Below are 20,058 nucleotides of genomic sequence, written 5' to 3'. Positions count from 1 at the left end.
CTTTCGTCAACCCATCCTAGAGGGTACGGGCGATGAGGACACGTGATGTATGTACTAAACTTTCATTTTGGTCTCTGAATGTTGTATTCTGAATCTGTACATCTAAGCAGCGGTCCCCAAACGATTTTGGCCGTGCACACCATCTCATTGTATTTGGCTGAAAATTATACATATTTTAATATGATTACGGCAAATAATCACAGAATGTCACTGCACTGAGAGACCTGCAGCTGCTCTATACTATACTGTACATCTTCTTACAACAGTGTTTTACAGGATTATCGCCATTAGCCTTTTCACCCCCTCCTAAAGGGCATTCACGCACCACAAGGGAACCCCTGATCTACAGTATACAGTACATACTGTAGATTTTCCATTAATGTTGTGTATAGTTCTGTCTTTCCTTTCATATTATGCAAGGTCAGCCCTGAATGTTAGGTTTGTTCACTTCTTCCAGCTGAATATGATAAATGTCAGCGTACAGTATTACTTAAATTGTTGACAATACATACTTAATTCTCTGAACTCCTACGATGGCAATACTGCCCTCCACTAGAAAAATGTAAGCCAGTAGGATCAGATGTGATATGTTCATGCCATGTGAATGTGACCTGAATGAAGGTTTGTGTGACTGTGGATGTCTTCAAACTGTATCTGAATGCTCACAAAAGAACCATTCTGAGCCTTAGTTGAATCTGTAGACTAATTTTAAACAATTTCCTTGAAAACAGTCAAACACCATTGTATTCCATGGATTTTGGCTTGAAACGTTACAATATTGCACTCAATGTCCATCACAGTCCATCATGAATCTCACATGGGGCTTATTTTTATGACATTAACAATTAAAACCACAGATTTAACTTAATGAAAAGAGAAGAGTAAAGAACTACGTACATAAATTAAAAAACTAAAACTAATCTCTACCAACACTGAATAACAATTCAGAAAGTAAACATTCAACAGAATTGAATCAAATGTGCATGTTCACAGCCATTGAAAAGAAAACCTGTGCCATTAAAGTGTCAGTATATTATACCAGCAGTCTAATGGTTTAATAATGTAAAAAATAATTATTAAAATGTATCATTTAGTGTAGGCTGAACTAAAATACAAGGTCTACTCTCTGTATTTTTGGAGTTCCTCAACACAGACAAATTCAATGCACTGCAGACCAGGATGTGAATAGACTTCCAAAAGCTGTGGTTTTCACATTAACAAGATTATCATAGCTCTGATACGCCTTACCATCTCTGTGGTAATCAAAATGCTGCCTATTCCTATGAACTGAATTGTGATACTTGTATGTCAACTGGTATATGGGGTTTCATGTAGAAACATATACCTTTGGGCATCCTTGACATGAAAATGTTTTAGAAGCAATGTGAGGACCGATACCGTGAAGATAAGGTATACTATACTGCACTGTGGTGTTGTTGATTGAGACTCAGACCGGTCAGGATTGTTTTTTACCGTCCGGTATTTAAAATCGGTTGATGCGGTCCTGTTCCATCTGAGACTTGGCCTTCTTCTTGAGAAGTAGGATGTGTTCGGCGAACTCCCGGACGGCCCCCACGCCCCCGGCGCCGTGGCAGCTGTACTTTGCGGCGTTGACCGCTAGCACCGGTGCGTCCCGCGGCACCGCGCTCAAACCTGCCAGGATCAGACACTCTACGTCCGGTTCATCGTTGCCTGTGAAGAAGAGGAGGGAGACGGCACAGGTTAGAAGAGCCACACCAATATGTCTGCCAATATTTCACTTTTTCAGTGATACAATTGTGTCTCCCGATTTTTAACCACTCAAGCTGGCATCCCTATTGTGGGAATGCCGTCAAATGTGAGAATTCCTAAGGTTTTCTAAAATAGTAGAACTACAATGTTTTTGTGTTATTTTTTTAAGGTTAGAAGTTAAATGTTCTCAAACAGAAACATTCATCAAATTGAGTAGAACATTTCTCCATTTTTGACAAAATCGTCCTGGCTCTAATGTATTGAGGTAGCAAGCAGCCTGCTGGATGAGCTGATAAACAGCTCTTACTCATACAAACATCTATATTTAACAACTTGCTTTACCCACACAAGCCTCCAAGTCGAGCCCTAATATAATATAATAATAAAATAATACATCATTCACATAAACATTTAATAACTGTTTTACCCATATACGCCACCTCCTTCCAGTCCAGGCCTCTCTCCTCCAGCATGCCTTTCATGTCCCCCAGCAGCTCCACCCCAGTCTGCCTGACCTGGCAGCCCGTTCTCTTGGCCACTGTGTCACACAATGCCTTGCTCATGGGGTCCTCGCTGGAGTTCAACAGCACCACCTGGTGGGGGGCAAAGAGTAACAACCGTAAGAACATTTAAAGGAATTATAATCAACGCTTTCTCTCTATTCTACATGGTTTGCGTCCAATTAAGGCACACCAATGGGAAAGTCAAAATGTCACAAACGTGTCACACTGCAACGCGTTATAGATATGCTTTTTTTTGGCTTTAGGTAGGGTGGCCAGACCCGGATTTCCCTGATTTCAAGCTGCGTGTGAGTCCCTACAAATCCATCTAAAATAATAATATGCCTGTTTTCAACATTTACTACAAAATTGTCTCGGTTATCGCCAGAATTACAATAATAAAAGTAGTTTTCAGTGGTTGCATAGATGTTTATCGTGTTCTTGTCATGTAAACATGCTCACCTAACCAATCAGAAAACATGAACTAATGCAATGCATGTCTAAATCCAACGCTGAGGCTGATGTTTGTCAATCAGTCATTGCCTGTATGCAACCCCTATGCCGAATGGGTGGCCACAACGCCACATGCACGACGAACATGCTCTTTGATTTAAGGGTCCCGATTTGAAATTTGATGGGGCTGAATATATGGTCTCCCTAGCTTTAGGGCTGTAACAGAGAGGACCTCTGTTACTATGCTAGCACTTTATTTAGTGAATGATTGTTACAAAGACCAAGAGGCACGCTCCCAAAGCGTGTGCATGAGCGCGCCCCGCAGGCAGGTAGTGGGAGTGCGCCCACCTTTCATTTAGTAATCAAACGAAGTGAAGCCAAGATGTAACTGCCTCTGTGTCAGTCGGCGCAGTATTTCTGAGTTATTTATTTAGATAGGAACCAAAGTTCTCTAAGGCGGAACCTTTGTCCTTTATATCGCTCGTTTCCGTCAAGACGTATTTTAACGTAACACTCGCCAAAAAGTCCGCGGATTTAATACATGTTTTCAGTGCTGATGCATCTGCAAAATAGCATCAAGATAGACAATCTACAGAGTAATACCAAGCTAAGCAATTTTCCTCATGCAATGCAGCTACTAAGGTACATTTTGCTGACGTTTTTGTGTGTGTTTTCTTTCTTGTTTGTATTGAATTGTTGTTATTGTTGTATTAGCTAAGGGCTAATACAGCTAAGGGCTAAAGTGTTGGGCTTAGTTAGATGTAGTCTATGTTTTTATGTGGATTATATGTAACCAAGGTTTATTGTGTATACAGTAATTGAAAGTGACGACATTATTAAGACAATGTTTGAGATATTACTGTATGTGTTTTGTTATTATTTTGACTAGTGATTATTGTATTTGTGCATATGTTTTTTGCTTACAGTTTTCACGGTCTGGATTAAACTAAAAATAAATCCTGCCAGTATACAAAAACTCGTTGCTGTCGTCTGTACTGAGGGAATTACAGTGAAAACTTAACTGCTCACGAAGACAGCACCAAAGAGCAGTGAATGACAACAGTAAGGCAAGTAAGATGTCCCGAAATGGCGAAGAGCACGTAATTGCAGAAGTACATTGCACAGACATGGAGTCACACGCACCTGACAAGACAGAGTGTGTGCACGAGCACAGCACAACCGTGCAGCCACAAGTGACTGAAGGCATCAGAGTGGACAACCCCGCTTCCTCAGAAGAGCCACCATTAGGCCAAAGAGTCCGCAGAATGACGGAAAAGGGTCAAGAACAGCATGATGAGCAAGTAATAAAGGTTGCACATCGGTTCAATGTGTGCTATGAGAAGTGGAAGGATGCCACTAAAGAAGCCGACCAAGCGCTGAGTGGAAAGTGCTCAGACGACCTGCTAGATGGACACATCGCTAAAGTACGCAATACCTCTAGGAGTCTAAATGACGTTTATGACGATTGGAAACGCCTTGAGGTTCCTGACCTTAACACACGTCGCAGAATCGACACTTGTGAAACAGTAACAAAGAAGATGGTCAAGGATGCAATGGACCTTATAGATGCAAGGGAGGAAGATACAGTCCATAGGCATACTATGAGTCAAAGGCATGAAGAACATCAAGTCATTGAAGAGGTAATGTCTGTAGCCTCAGGAAGGACAGGCATTAGCTCTCACCACACTAAGTGCTCCTCTGCAAGCAGGAAGAGTGCAGCTGCTGAGGTTGCTGCCAACAAAGCCGCCTTAGAAGTACAGTTGGTGCAAGAGCATTATACTGAAGAGCTTCAGAGACTGGAAGTTGAAGCCGCTCAGCTAAAAGCCAAACAAGAGGCTGAAAATGCAGAGAGACAAAGAGTGCTAGAAGCCAAGCGCAGAGAACTAGATCGATTGGAGACTATTAAGAAGCTAAAGGCGGCCGAGGCACGACTGCAAGTATATGACCAGAGTGAACGTTCATGTCCAGCATCTAAGGGTGAATGCTTGGATGAAGAAATAAATTATCTTCTCCATCGTGTCTCTGTGAAGAAAGAAGAGGAAGTCAAGCCTCAAACTATAAATGATCTTCTCCATCGTGTCTCTGTGAAGAAAGAAGAAGAAGTCAAGCCTCAAACTAGCCCGCTGCGGCACCGTTCTACACCACCAGCTGTAGCACAAGCAAGGCAAGAAAACAAATATGAAGATGGCACAGCAGTTCTCGTCAGAGCGCTCGCAGAAGCCATCAGTGCGAGTCGCATTCCTCTACCTGAACCTGCAGTGTTCAGCGGTGACCCACTCCGATTCAACGACTGGAAAGTGTCCTTTCGGACGCTCGTTGACAGGAAGAACATACCAGCTGAAGAGAAGATATATTATCTACGCAAGTATGTGGGTGGATCTGCTAAAAAGGCCATAGAGAGCTACTTTCTACTTAGCACAGAGCCAGCGTATTATGCAGCATGGGACATCCTAGAAGAGCGATACGGCAATCCATTCCTCATCGCCAAGGCCTTCAGAGAGAAGCTCGACGCGTGGCCCAAGATAAGCTCCAAAGGCAGTATGGAACTTCAAGAACTCGCCGACTTCCTGCGCTGCTGTGAGGCAGCCATGTCTCAGATCAGAAGTCTTGAAATACTTAATGATTGCAACGAGAACCAGAAAATACTCTCTAAACTCCCAGACTGGTTGACTTCAAGATGGAATAGGAAAGTCATAGAAGCAGAAGAAGACACTCACATGTTCCCGAGCTTCAGCCAGTTTGTCAAGTTCCTCACACGTGAAGCTAAAATCGCTTGCAGCCCAATAACATCTCTTCATGCTCTTAAGCCAAGTGAAAGGATTCCAGACAAGAGTGTAAAGAGCGGAAGTCCTGGAGCAAAGGTGTTAGCAACCACCTCCGATGAGAAAGCCGTCGTCACAAGCTGTGTCTTCTGTGAGGAGGCAGGACACAGTCTACAAGAGTGCTACAAGTTTATGCAAAGGACAATCGTGGAGCGAATCAAGTTTGTTCAAGAAAATAGGTTGTGTTTTGGCTGTCTCAATTTTGGCCACCGATCTAAAGATTGTGAAGAAAGAAACAGCTGCGACACCTGTGAGAGAAGACACCCAACTTGTCTTCATGACGATCGCACCAAGGAAGAAAGGATGTCTACAAGATCTGACAGAGCAAGGTACAGTGACGAGTACGAAGAAAGGAAGAATGAACAGTCACAAGACCAGTCAGAGAGACCATCACGTGAGGCGACGGCACTTAGAGTCATCCAGAATGGTGGAGACACTCATACCTCCACAATAATTCCAGTGTGGGTGTCATCTACGAGTGTGCCAAGTCGTGAAGTTCTGGTATACGCACTCCTCGATACACAAAGTGACACAACCTTTATCCTCGAAGAGACAGCGAAGGCTCTCAATGCTAGGAGTGAACCAGTCCAGCTAAAGCTCTCCACGTTGGCTTCAAGAAACACAGTCGTGTCCTGTCGGAAGCTAGCTGGTCTACAAGTTAGAGGATTTTATTCAGACAAGATAATCACTCTGCCAGTGACTTACTCAAGAGAGTTTATCCCTGCAAACAGAGACCATATTCCCACACCGGAGACGGCAAAAGCATGGCCTCATCTTGAACACATTGCAGATGAGATCGCTCCTCAACAAAGCTGTGATGTCGGCCTATTAATTGGCTACAACTGTGCCCAAGCCCTCGTTCCAAGACAAGTGGTGCCTGGTGAGGAACACCAGCCGTTTGCACAGAAGACAGACTTGGGCTGGAGTGTAGTGGGATATGGCAACCCGTGTCTCAAGAAAGAAGTGCACTATGTCTGTAGGACACAGATCAAAGAAGTTCGCTTACCTGCAGATGTCATCAAGATGCTGAAGTCTGACGTCGTTGAAAGAGCGTCGGAGACCAGCCCCATCTCTCAAGAAGATCTAAGGTTCCTGTCGAAAATGGAAAGGAGCATCAAGTTAAAGAGCGACGGTCATTGCAAAATGCCGCTGACATTCAAGAAAGAAAGACCTAACTTACCTGATAATAAGATCTGTGCTATCCATCGTCTCGAGTGCCTAGAAAGGAAGCTGAGAAAAAACGATCAGTACTACAAGGACTACAAGACCTTCATGGATGATACCATAAGACGCGGAGATGCAGAAAGGTTTGTGGCAAATCGTGTGGAACGCATCAAGCAAAGCACAGAGTCTACACAAGGGAGGTATGTGGCTTCAGAAGAGAATCCAGCAGACCATGCCTCAAGAGGTCTTTGGCAGAAGGAGTTACCAAGTGGAGACGTCAAGGTGGGAGAGATCACATGTGACGATCCTGAACTTAAGAAGGTCCAGGTTCTCGACACCCAGGCGAAAGAAGTCAAGTCGCTGCTAGATCGCCTACACAAGTTTTCAGACTGGTCCAAAATGGTGAAAGCTATCGCCAGACTCCAGCGCCATGTGAAAGAAATTAAGGAGCTCCAGCCAAAGTCCTGTGAAGCCAGCAGTTTGGAGGAAGTGTACCCAGGAAAGGATGGGAAGGTGCGAAGACTCAAGTTGCTCATCAGCGACTCAACCCTTGATGAGAAAGGAAAGCGCATCTCCAAACCTGTCCACCTGGAAAGGCCCATCCATAAGACGGTGACGCTGATGGAAGCAGACTGAAGACTCCGGCCTCTCTCTTTCTGTTTCCTCCCCTCTCTCTCTCTATCTGTCTCACTACAGGTGCAGTCATAGGTGATCGTTCTCTGGGAAGCCAAGGACTGAATTTTTTGTTTTTTGTTTATCTCTTCTACGTAGTATGTTGTCTCTCAATAGTTGAAGGAAATCATATACATGTGATATGTTTGGTGGGAGTGTAACTGCCTCTGTGTCAGTCGGCGCAGTATTTCTGAGTTATTTATTTAGATAGGAACCAAAGTTCTCTAAGGCGGAACCTTTGTCCTTTATATCGCTCGTTTCCGTCAAGACGTATTTTAACGTAACACTCGCCAAAAAGTCCGCGGATTTAATACATGTTTTCAGTGCTGATGCATCTGCAAAATAGCATCAAGATAGACAATCTACAGAGTAATACCAAGCTAAGCAATTTTCCTCATGCAATGCAGCTACTAAGGTACATTTTGCTGACGTTTTTGTGTGTGTTTTCTTTCTTGTTTGTATTGAATTGTTGTTATTGTTGTATTAGCTAAGGGCTAATACAGCTAAGGGCTAAAGTGTTGGGCTTAGTTAGATGTAGTCTATGTTTTTATGTGGATTATATGTAACCAAGGTTTATTGTGTATACAGTAATTGAAAGTGACGACATTATTAAGACAATGTTTGAGATATTACTGTATGTGTTTTGTTATTATTTTGACTAGTGATTATTGTATTTGTGCATATGTTTTTTGCTTACAGTTTTCACGGTCTGGATTGAACTAAAAATAAATCCTGCCAGTATACAAAAACTCGTTGCTGTCGTCTGTACTGAGGGAATTACACAAGAGACTGTGTTTTCTCCCGTCGGAGTTTATCTGCTCACAAACTCACCACGGACATTCCTGTTCCTGTTTATTTCCTTTACCTGTGTGCGTCTTTGAACAGTGGTGAGTTGTGAAGTTTGGTGTGAAGTTTGACTTATTCCTGAGTGTAACTTTATTTGCCCAGTATATTTTCCTGTTTCCTGTTTAGCTGGGGAAATGCTTGGTATTTAACAATCATGAGGGGCAGATGCAAATTGGGTAATATGTACCGGTACAATAGGAGCTAGGTGCAATATGTTTTGAGAAGTATATCTAATGTTAAATTGGATTGAATGCTTAAAGGACCACTTCACCACTTTTCAACCTATCTTCATGTAATAGGTCCTCACTAATAAATAATAATCATGATAAAATGGCACCATTTTTTTCTACTCAGTCTGTTTCTCATAGGAGGGCTGTGGGCAGTTCAGAAACCCGTCCACCAGTCCACCAAAAAAACATCAGGCAGATGTTTTTTTAAACAAAAATGTTTAGATTATTATTATTATCGTGAGAACGATGGCTTCCATTTTCGCATTGCAACTTTCACTTCAGGACTAGAAAGCCTGCAGTTTAGCTTGGATTCCCCATCGAGGACGTCACTAAGAGACACAGACCGAGTAGAAATAAGATTGTGCCATTTTATCATGATTATTAGTGAGGACCTATTATATGAAGATAGGTTGAAAAGTGGTGAAGTGGTCCTTTAACAATGGCCTGTTGTGTTTCAGTAAGATTGGGCTGGGCCAAGGATAGCAGGGGGTATGGTAAAGTTATTGCAGTTATTATATTGTGTAACTAGTAATTAATGGAGACTTTTAATATACTTTTAATTACTTGTGGATATTGATCTATTTATAGTACGTTTATTTATGTATTTATTGTGCTCCTTATTGTGCTATTTATTGAATGCTATATTTAGAATGCACCCTTCTAATGGTATAGTCCAGGCTGGCTCATTAGCTCAGTTGAGCATAAAAGGCTGACAACTTGCCAGTTGACAGAGGTGTGTGTGTGGAGGGGAAGACCTACATGATGTGCTTGTCCTGTTTTGTATGTTCAATGGTGAATTATACACCTTTTGGTTGCAACCTACGATTTGGCTCTTAGATATTAATACAATCTTGGGAATACATTTCTTACTGAGACTTTTCTTCACCAATGTGTTCGTAAGGGCGTCTCTACTAACATATCCCACCACCCTAGGGGAATTTTTACACGACACGAATGGATTTAGAACCCCCTAGTGAGACATGTCACATGCTAATTAAAGCATAATGAAATTTAGAACATTTTGCCTTATTGGTTGTTGATGGTACCCCAACTTTCAACAGCTGTTAAGAATTCCCCTAGGGTGGTTGAATAGAAACCAATGTGGGATATGTTAGTAGACGCCTTTCTTGGTAAGAAATTTGTTCCCAGATTTGACATTATTCTGATAATATTCCCTGACTATCTGTACTGTTTCCAGTCGCAAGACTGTCATCCTAACGAGGGCTAAAGTAAAACAATTGCAACAAAATAATTATTTATTTTTTAATTATTGTTAATAATTATTATACCTCCACTCCTTCTCTGTTGAGCATGCGTAAGCCCATGGTGTCTCTGGTGTTGATGGAGATCATTTCCTCTCCGGACGCAGACAAAATCATCTGGCCGTCTGTCAGACAGCCAGACACCTTACACAACAACAGACGCACCACCTCGGGCTTGTCTCGCCCAAAGTAACCGTACCTGGAGAGAGAGAGAGAGAGAGAGAGAGAAATGCGACGTGACGTAACATGACATGTTCTGAGCTTTGTAATCATTTAGAAACGCAAAACTTAAAATAGAAGTCCACTGCTAAATAGCCTACATATAAATTAGGGGGGCTGCCCTTGACATGAACATGTATGAGAACCAAATTAGCCTACATATAAATTGACATAAAAATGTATGAGAACCACTCACATAAGGTGAGTTATAGGTCTGTCTGTCTGTCTGTCTGTCTGTCTGTCTGTCTGTCTGTCTGTCTGTCTGTCTGTCTGTGTCTGTCTGTCTGTCTGTCTGTCTGTCTGTCTGTCTGTCTGTCTGTCTGTCTGTCTGTCTGTCTGTCTGTCTGTCTGTCTGTCTGTCTGTCTGTCTGTCTGTCTGTCTGTCTGTCTGTCTGTCTGTCTGTCTGTCTGTCTGTCTGTCTGTCTGTCTGTCTGTCTGTCTGTCTGTCTGTCTGTCTGTCTGTCTGTCTGTCTGTCTGTCTGTCTCTGTCTGTCTCTGTCTCCCATTAATGTGTATGTGCGGTTACTGGTTAGTCTTCCCCACCTGAGGACCCTCTGTTCGGCTACAGGCCAGTCGATGTCCACGTCGATGTCCACACTGTACTCTGGCAGCATCTCATAGTAGGAGACCTTACCGCCCTGCAGACACGGTAATGAACGGGGGAGAGTGGAAGACAACAGACTGTTGGATAAACACACCAACATCTATGTGCTATATTCAACACTTCTAATAGCAGACAAACAAGCGTGAAAATCATCTACACCGCAGGTATAATACCACTGTTGTTCCAAATAGAGATGGGGCGATTCAATGACAATTCTAGTCAGTCACCTGCAGTGCTCCTTGGTTCAGTACGAGGTCTTTGGTGGCGAAGTAGAAGGATCCATTCTCACACAGTTCCCCATCCCAGTCTTGGCGCCGGGGTCTTTTGGCAGGGTTTATATTCAGTGGCTTGGTCGTCTCTCCAGCTATAGGGACAACAGCGAGGATACATCGTAAGGTTAACACATAACACAAATAACTGCTTTAAATAGGTCTATTTCAGAATTAAATAGGGGAAATTTAATTATCAGCCAACACTTAAGCGAAAAGCACTATAATGATGACAGCTTTCCTTTGTGTTGCAGCTGTTCCGGCCCTCTAATTACTGCCATTCCTGCCCAGGGGGAACAGGTTTATACACTTTGAAGAACAACACTGCATGCACGCGCACACGCACACACACACACACACACACACACACACACACACACACACACACACACACACACACACAGCCCAAAGCCATGGATTTTTGCAACCCTAACTTACACCCAGGTTGAATTGTCTATATAAACTGTGACATACATACTGGGAACTACTATTCAAACAAATATCAAGATTTATGCTAATTAAATGGAACCGCGTTAATTCTGTCGACGGAGGTTTCCCTGGGGAATGCCCAAGTTCACACACACTGGAAATAGGCTCACTTATCTCCTTTTGTGCTTCATCCTTTTAACAGATACGTACAAATATATACTTGTGTTCTGTTCAATTAAAACGTCAATCAAGAATGAAGTGTGTACGTACATCCTTTCTTGACCTCCTGCCAGCGGAACTGGTGTCGCCGGACCACAGCGAACACGGAGTCACATCCCTGCATCGTGATCATCTCCACAGCCTCCTTCACATGGAACGGATGGAGGCACGGAGCCGTCGCCTGGATGTTACAGATCACATCCACCTCTGGAGAGACAAAATAGTAAGAAATCATTCTCCTCATAAGTTTGAGATAAAAATGATGCATGATGCATCATCATTGAATTGTACATGGGAAAAAAGCTAATAAGATCAATTGAATTGATCAAGGTGGTTGGTCGGAAATCACTGTAGCTGCTTCTCAAGACGGGCTTCATCACTCTTAGCCATTTAATCATACGTATTCCAACATGGTGTGATAGTCAACTACCTTGCCATATGAACCCATAGTGTCTCTATTCCGATGAGAACATTTGGCGAAAGTTGCCGATCTAACAAGCTGTGAACATCTGCTATTTTCACCAAAGACATCTGATGTAGAGGGGAAAAAGGGGACCTAGTGGATCCCCTCGGTCAACAAAGTATATGGATTAAATGATAACTTAAGCTCAATTTATACTCCATTGCACAATGCTGTCACTTGCTGGGGAAAAAAATAACATATCTAACAACACGTCACAGAGCGAAATCTAAATCGGGCATTGTACGTGGGAAGCTTAGTCAGTAACAGGTCATGGAATACAGGGTTGAATAAGTGAGTCACTGCTTGTATGCACAGCAGACCGGGGCACAATGAACCAGCCTGGCCACCAACCTACAAGTCAACACATGATGTCACTACAGCAAACAAACTCTCCACGTCACAGACGGAGCGTTTATATCCTGGTGAGAGTTTAGGAAATAAAGATAGGACACCAAATAGCAGGTTTTATGATTTTTTTCCTGAAACGTCCCAGTGCTATTTATGTGTAAGAGGGCAATACTAAAATTATACTGCTATCAGGAAAATATTTTAGCTGCGATGATCTTTTACAGATATTTGGAGGGAACATCTATACAATTCAGGAATTCAGCAGACACTCTTATCTATAACAAGTTGAACAACTTACAAAGTACAAGATCAGAGTAAGCGACATGAACCCTAGTTTGTTAACCAATGACAGAACTATGCACAAAAACAAATTTCACACACTTATTTACCTGTAAAACTGTGATGTGACAATAAAGCGGCTACCAAATTAGAGTATGTAACACAAAGTAACTATACGACAACAAAGTAGACCTCAAACCTGGGAGCTATACGGTATCATATAGACCAGTGGTCCCCAAACTTTTTTGGCCGTGCGTGCACCCCCTGTTACATCCTGACCTAGCTGACGCACCCCCCAGTCTCCTTGCATTTGGCCGAAAATGATACATTTTTAATGTGATTATGGCAAATAATCACAGAATGTCACGGCACTGAGAGACATGCAGCTGCTGTGTATACTCCCGCAGCTGCTCTATACATCTCCTTACAACAATGTTTTACCAGATTGTGCACGCACAACAGTTTGGGAACCCCTGATAACATCTGTCAACAACTGGTTGCCACAAGGTTAGCCTCGGAAACCCAGGCGTTTTATTTACCACAAGGTGGTCATCTTCTATACTCTATAGCACTGTTGATCAGAACTTTGAGAAAACACAAACTCATGTGTGTGAAAGGGAACACACAACCTTCACGATAACCTGACGTGTTCAGTATTTTCTGCGCGGTGCTTGCTTGCTGAATGCTGTGAAAAGAAGCTGTCCTGTTCAGTTCCTTCAACTTCCTTTTTCTCAGATTTATTTTCTTATTCCTTACATATTCTGCGTGGAAATGGTTTGGTCTTTTGTCCCCCTCTTGGCGCCTGAATGCTGTTGTCCCATTATGCTCTTGTTTTAGCTGTGATGGTATATAGCAGCAGGTAACACCCAGACCATTAACATGCTTCCCAGGGTCATTCCTATGCTAATTTGCACTGTGCTGCTCCCCAGGTGGCATTCAAATTCAAACCAGCAAGCCTGCGTGGAATTGGATCATGGCCAATATTGTTTTTGCCTGGGATTTCAAAATTGTTCCGCCATTGACCAAAAGAATCATCCCAAACAAATGGCTCCCCATAAATGGTACTGTTATATAGCGCTTTTATCCAAAGTGTTTTATAAGATTGTGCATTCACCCATTCAACCAATGTACAAATGGTAGGCCTACCAAATGCTCACATCATAATACAAGCATACATTATTGACCTCGGCACATACAGTACAGAGTAGACAGTGCTCCTACATATATACATATTCTGTTGGACTGTCTTTTATTCATCATAATGCCTGTTACTTCTCAGCCAGGGCTAACCTTTACACATATTTATTGTATTGTATATTTATGCACAAATTGTGTCAACATTTATTGTGTTCATATAATACTGTGTAATAATGTGTATAGAAACACTTTTTTTTCTCTTAATTTAACTGACATATAGTACTTTCTAAACGCCTCCTGACCTGAAAAACTTCAAATATTTATTCAAAATCATGTTATGTTGCTATATACTGTACATAACAACCAGAACCCCAAAATGGGTTCCCCTCTTGAGGGGTAAAAAACCCAAAGGGGGTTCCCGTCATGAATGGGTAAAAGTATAGTTCAACCGCTATTACATCTGTAATTAGATTTCAATAAGCCATAACTTGACATGACCACAGTCAGTGTGCACACTGCACAGTGTGCACTCGTCTTATGTTGCTCAAAATAACTGCTCAATAACTTGCTCTTGTGGCGCTCAGAAGGTTTGAGTGTTTGCTCAGAAAGGATGCCAACTTAAGAGAGGGTTACTGGCACACATTATTTTCAAATGGGGGACTCTGCGGCCAAATACATGGGAACCACATGATAGCGTGCGTGTGTGCATGCATGAGCGTGTGCACATACCTGGATTGAGCCTAACAAACTCCTGAATGGTCTCCAGTGAAGTGGATGAATCTCTGGATACTCCAGGGCTCCTGCGGTGAACCTTGGCCCCCCAGGCTTTGGCTACCTTCTCTATCTCATCGTGGTCCGTTGACACCCACACGCTAGGACAAGACATAATAATAATAATTCATATCTAGCAATGCAATTAATTATATGACAACATTACAGTTAAGCACAGAGTACATTTGTGGGTCCCGTAACGATGCAGTGATTATGAGAGAAGGTTAAAACACTTAATAACATTATTTTGTGGGGGTGATATGTTTATATTTTGCTTTCACAACATTTTGCAACCTGGAAAGCCTCCCCAAAGGCTGGTCCTAATTGGTGCTCTGAGTATGTTCAAATTATCCCCACATAACATACATACAGTATAATGGAACAGCCAATAATGGAAGTTTTTACAGCGTGGCTGGCTCAGTGACTCTCAACATTATTTAAGCCACAGGCCCCCAAAATTGATACCATTTTCTCATCTCTGTCACCCCAATCTACACAGTAAAATCCTCAGTGTTAATTTAACTGTGAGAGTATACAAAATGGACCAATTTAATAGTTACATTTATTAGACACTCACGAGTTACAGAACTCTGAGAACCACTGCTCTGTGGGACTTCATCCAAAGTAACACCTAATCTAACAAAAATATTTAATAGATCACTTCCTGGAATCCAAAATACGGTGTGTGGGCTCACGAATGAAACATTGTTGTGGTTTAAAAGTAACCCCAGCACATCATGTCACAAACTTACAATGCAATCAATAATGTAATATTAATGTAGGCAATTCAGTAAGTTGTTACTAACCTGTCGAACATGTTGGAGTCTACAGCAGCCCTCAGCACCCATCCTATGAGGGGGACACCAGCCAGCATCTTGATGTTCTTCAGGGGAATGCCCTTGCTTCCCCCCCTGGCCAGCACCAGGGCAGCGATGTGCTTCTTACCGTTGTGTCCGTCTTTAGCGTGTTTTTTCTGGGACTGGGAGGGGGAGAGCACCCCGTCCTTCTCCGGGACTCCCTCCATGCACGGATGGGTGCGTTTCCTAGCAGCCATTCTGCCTGTTCGCTGCTGTTACCAACCTCACAACACCGTTATAAACAGATAGTTACCAGAGCAGGCTGGTTAACTATAAAATGACTATACTACTACTAATAACAACCTATAAACGGATCTATCCATGCAACATTGTCCGGAGGTTTAATGCGGTGCATTTACATTCTTTACTTTTCTAATCTATATCGAAAGAAATGCAGCAGGAAGGAAGAAAGAAAACCGCAACCCGGCCGGGCAGCTGTACTACGTGACGTGCCGTGTCCCGTAATGATGGCTGTAGCTGCGCAAAACGTTTTTATTTATTTTTATATGGCGCGTTCGGAAATACCGCACCGGAGTGCACTCGTGACTCGCCTATTAGTTTGAATTGCTCAGTGCGCTATTTCCGAACGCGCCCATCATGCCTAGAAACTTGATGATATGATCCCATTCCCAAATCGCAGTATTACGGGACGGGTACGATTGTATAAACACACACACGCACACACGCACACACGCACACACGCACACACGCACACACACACACACACACACACACACACACACACACACACACACACACACACACACGGTCATGGAAGGAGCAGAAAAAACTGAATAAATATGAGTCTACCAGGACCTCTAGTAGCCTACTGCTGGTTTTGAACATAATATGATGTGGCTTTGATGGTTGATGACAAAGTACAAAGTTTTTGTTGGGGCATTGAAATCTCCTGAGTGTATCAGGTAACCCAGTGGTTCCCAAAGTGGGGTCCTGGGTACAAATGGAATCAGATGGACGGGTCCATTTGTACACTCACAGAGTTAAATTAATATTGATTTTTACAATATAAATTGGGGGTCGCAGAGATAGAAATGCCATTAAATGGGGCGGGGGTCCATAGTCTAATGCATGTCAAACAATCAGTGGTAGAGCCGGTCCCTGGCATATCTTTTCTAATGGGGCTAATTAGTGTAATTTTTTTGGGGGGTCCTTGCATGAAAATCTTGGGGAACCACTGAGGCTAGCATTAATGTGCCATGATCTATTCATTGTATTGTAGGTGGAATCAGTAACATTTTTACAAGTAAATCAGTCTCCGTAGAGACCGTCAAAAATTGCCAAGGCCGACTATATTTCAAGTCGTCCCGGCGGGGTATTGGGTAAAGTTTTCAACTAGCAATAATCGCGCCTCGGATAAACCTCATAGGCTACGATACTGCCACTGCGCAAAGCTGACGCGATGAGCGCCCCGGCCGGCCTAGGTGGCTGCAGAGCAATGACATAGAGGTGACGGTGCAAACGTTTATACACATATACCGTGTGGTTATGGTTTATGATACGAAATCTTTCTATGATGTAATTGCTATGTGTTTCATAACCCCTAACACCTTTTTATTTGTGAGTTATTGTGGTCTATTTTCTCTACGCAGCACGCCGCAGTGCATCATGGGATGTGTACACGTGACCACTGCTGGCGTATCTCTTTGTTCTTCATCGTACGACGGTGTGGCGCGCCGGAACACAGCAGATATATACGCCCTCAACACCTCGCGGATGTGACGTGCTTTGGGCTTGTATATCTGCTATCTATGGTCCTTGGGAAAATGGGCTTTTAGGAACCTCTTCGGCCACCGTTGATTAAACTTGTTGTAGGACGGAACCGGAATTGTTTGTTTTGAAGGCAGATTGCGGGATCCGCGCCGATCCGCAGTGATGTTTGTTTACATTTAATGAATACATAAAATAACGGAATACTGATTGTAACGTGTGTAATAAATTCATAACATAATGCAATATCTAATGTAACGCGAGTGACGCGTCACGTGAGACACAATGGAGGACTTTATGACGCACTTTAAAGACAAGAGTGAAGCCGTGAGTTTTTGATTGATTGATTGAAATATTTATTAACAGTTTGTAGAATTTACAGTACATTTTAAGCACAAACTCAATACAAAGACTGTCAACTGTGAGTGGACGACCCAATTAAGCATTCTACTTGTTTACAACAGGGTCCACATTGTTCAATTCATCAAAACATTTAAAGACATACAAACATTTAGAGACATACAAATAGACATTTCTATGTAGCTAAATTCATCATATGGGAAGCAAAAAAGGGAAAAGATACAATATACAGTGAGGGAAAATGGGGTGGGGGGGGTGGGGGGGATTCAGATTTTACAGAGGCCAGTTTCGAATTGCAGCCATCCGTAGGTGCCCTTTGAGAGCGGTTTTGAAGGAGTCAAGGGATTCACATGTCTTAATGACTGTTGGTAGGGCGTTCCACATTTTGGTGGCATAGGAGCGAAAAGAATTTAGTCCCTTGTTTGTGCCGAATCTGGGTTGTACATGGTTTGTTGCACTCCCTCTGGTGTTGTGGGTGTGGACTTCGTTTACATTAAGGAAGTATTTAGACAGGTACATGGGTATCTTGGTGGTGTATCGAATCTTGTGGACCAGACCCATTGCAAGATGCTGTACTCTGTCGACGACCCTAAGCCATCCCAGCCTGTCAAAGTGGGCAGGGGTGAGGTGGGTTCGGGGGGTGAGGCCAAGTAGGAGCCTGACCAGTTTGTTTTGGGAGGTCTGGAGCCTTGTTTTAAGGGCCTTTGAGGTGCTGTGGTACCAAGAGGTGGATGCATAGTCAAAGAAACCTTGTACGAGGGCTCCTGTTAAGGTCTTCAAGGTGTTTTTGCTGACCAGTGAGGAGATCCTGTAAAGGAATCTTGTTCTTTGATTGACTTTTTTGATTACGTTGGTGGCCATCTTATCACCGGAAAGATTGGCCTCCAGGATGGAACCTAGGTAGGTAATTTGATCTTTTCGTGTGATAATATTGTCACCCACTCTAACCAAGAAGCCATCTGCCTTGCTGAGATTACTATTTGATCCGAAGAGGATGGATTCAGTTTTTCCCAGGTGTAAGGATAGTTTGTTATCAGCGAGCCAGGTGCAGATTCTACCGAGTTCAGAGCTGAGGGTCTTTTCAACCTGCAGTTTGTTCCTGTCCGAGACCAGCAGTGCTGAGTCATCTGCGAACAGGAACAAGTTGCAGTCACAAGCTGAAGTCATGTCGTTAACATATATTAGGAACAGTAAAGGCCCTAGTATGCTTCCTTGTGGGACGCCACAGCTCACTGGGAGGGGAGGGGACAGTGTTCCGTTCACCTCCACCATCTGTTCTCTCCCCTCCAGGTAGGATTGCATCCAGCTCACTGATGTGCTATCAAAACCAATAGCTTTAAGCTTGTTAACCAGTATGGAGTGGTTCACGGTGTCAAAAGCCTTTTGGAGGTCCAGCATGACCATGCCGCAGTATTTTCCAGCGTCCACCTCGTGTTTGATGTGGTCGCTCAAATAGAGGAGGCATGTGTCAGTGGAGTGGGATGTTCTGAAACCAGATTGGAACTCGTACAGCAATTTATTAGTGGCAAGATACTTTTCAACCTGTTCATAGACTATTTTTTCCATCACTTTCGAGATGGAGCTTAGAATAGAAATAGGGCGGTAGTTGCCGGGTTCTAATTTACTCCCTTTTTTGTACAAGGGGGTTACTTTGGCCAGTTTAAAATCTTGGGGGACCTGTCCCTGTTTGATGGAGAGGTTAACTATGTGGGTGATGACTGGAGCTATGGAAAAGGCTGAGTCTCTGAGAAATTTGGAGGGGATATTGTCATGGCCAGTGGCCTTGTGGGGTTGGAGGGCACTCAGTTTTTTAAGTACCTCCTCGGTTGTTACCATTGCCATTTTGAAATCATCTTTACAAACACCAAGGTTTTTGTAGAAGGCTTTGATGTGCTCTACACCAAGTACTCGTACAGGTTCCCATTGATTGATTGATTGATTGAAATATGTATTAACAGTTTGCAGAATGACAGTACAATTACCAAACACTTTCATGTCAAGGACCCCCAAATTGACACAAATTAGCCCACGGACCCCCATTTGAAGAGACATGCCAGGGACCCCTAAGATAAGATTTCGTTTTTGCTCTACTACTACTAGCACTGATTTTCAACCATTTTAATTTCAACGATCCCCAGTTTGACATACATTAGGCTACGGTCCCCCCATTTAATGGCATTTCTATCTCGGAGACCCCAATTTATATTGTGAAATCAATTAATTTAGCTCTTGAGAGTGTACAGATGGAACCAAATGGTTCCATTTGTACACTGTCTCTCAGAGATACAGACTCATAAGGGTCCATTTGGTTCCAAACTATCATTTAGCTGGGAACCCCCTTGAACTCCATCAAGGACCCCCATGGACCCCACTTTGAGAACCACTGCACTATAGTATTTCTACTTTTATTTAGACTACTGAATGTAACTTATGTTCACATTAAAATGTCACCCAATATCAACAGTTGAACTGACATGCTTATTTATTTTTTTATTTTTACCTCAGGTCACAATTAATCTGTGACATTTTACATTGCTTACTATAATGTCATACACACCAGTAGTAGTAGTAATTTATTTCGGTCTTTAGCAGTGGTTCTCAAGGACAGCAAGGACCTCCAAATTGATGTAGACTATTTGACCGCGGGCCCCCATCTGAAATTACTTTTTGTAATTTGTAAAAAAAAGTCTAAAT

At 42.8% G+C, this 20,058-nt stretch overlaps 2 protein-coding genes across 2 annotated transcripts in view; one reads left to right on the top strand and one right to left on the bottom strand.

Annotated features, from left to right (window-relative positions):
* Positions 1-672: 672 nt before the first annotated feature.
* cmasa (cytidine monophosphate N-acetylneuraminic acid synthetase a) lies at positions 673-15,703 on the bottom strand. The gene is made up of 8 exons (XM_083757530.1): positions 15,226-15,703; positions 14,378-14,520; positions 11,473-11,628; positions 10,732-10,868; positions 10,444-10,538; positions 9,708-9,879; positions 2,159-2,324; positions 673-1,692 (listed from the first exon to the last, which is right to left on the bottom strand). Exons 1-8 carry the CDS (start codon positions 15,471-15,473, stop codon positions 1,484-1,486), a joined length of 1,326 nt encoding a protein of 441 aa, XP_083613656.1. The 5' UTR covers positions 15,474-15,703; the 3' UTR covers positions 673-1,483.
* A 1,447-nt stretch (positions 15,704-17,150) lies between these two features.
* The window catches only part of ctc1 (CTS telomere maintenance complex component 1), a 23,231-nt gene continuing 20,323 nt past the window's right edge, over positions 17,151-20,058 (top strand). Inside the window, exon 1 of the mRNA XM_083757635.1 lies at positions 17,151-17,331. Within this exon, the coding sequence (XP_083613761.1) occupies positions 17,290-17,331 (42 nt within the window). The 5' untranslated portion in view covers positions 17,151-17,289. The remainder of the gene's footprint in view (positions 17,332-20,058) is intronic.

This window comes from Protomyctophum parallelum (genome assembly GCF_964188405.1).
Source record: "Protomyctophum parallelum genome assembly, chromosome: 22".
Taxonomy (NCBI): Eukaryota; Metazoa; Chordata; class Actinopteri; order Myctophiformes; family Myctophidae; genus Protomyctophum; species Protomyctophum parallelum.
This window is presented reverse-complemented; position numbering and strand designations above follow the sequence as displayed.

Excerpts from the sequence above, each read along its gene's own strand:
- cmasa (XM_083757530.1), bottom strand. The coding sequence starts at position 15,473 with ATGGCTGCTAGGAAACGCACCCATCCGTGCATGGAGGGAGTCCCGGAG. Across the intron at positions 14,521-15,225 it reads GACTCCAACATGTTCGACAG|CGTGTGGGTGTCAACGGACC; the intron begins GTTAGTAACAAC and ends GTCTTGTCCTAG. Across the intron at positions 1,693-2,158 it reads GAAGGAGGTGGCGTATATGG|GCAACGATGAACCGGACGTA; the intron begins GTAAAACAGTTA and ends TCTTCTTCACAG.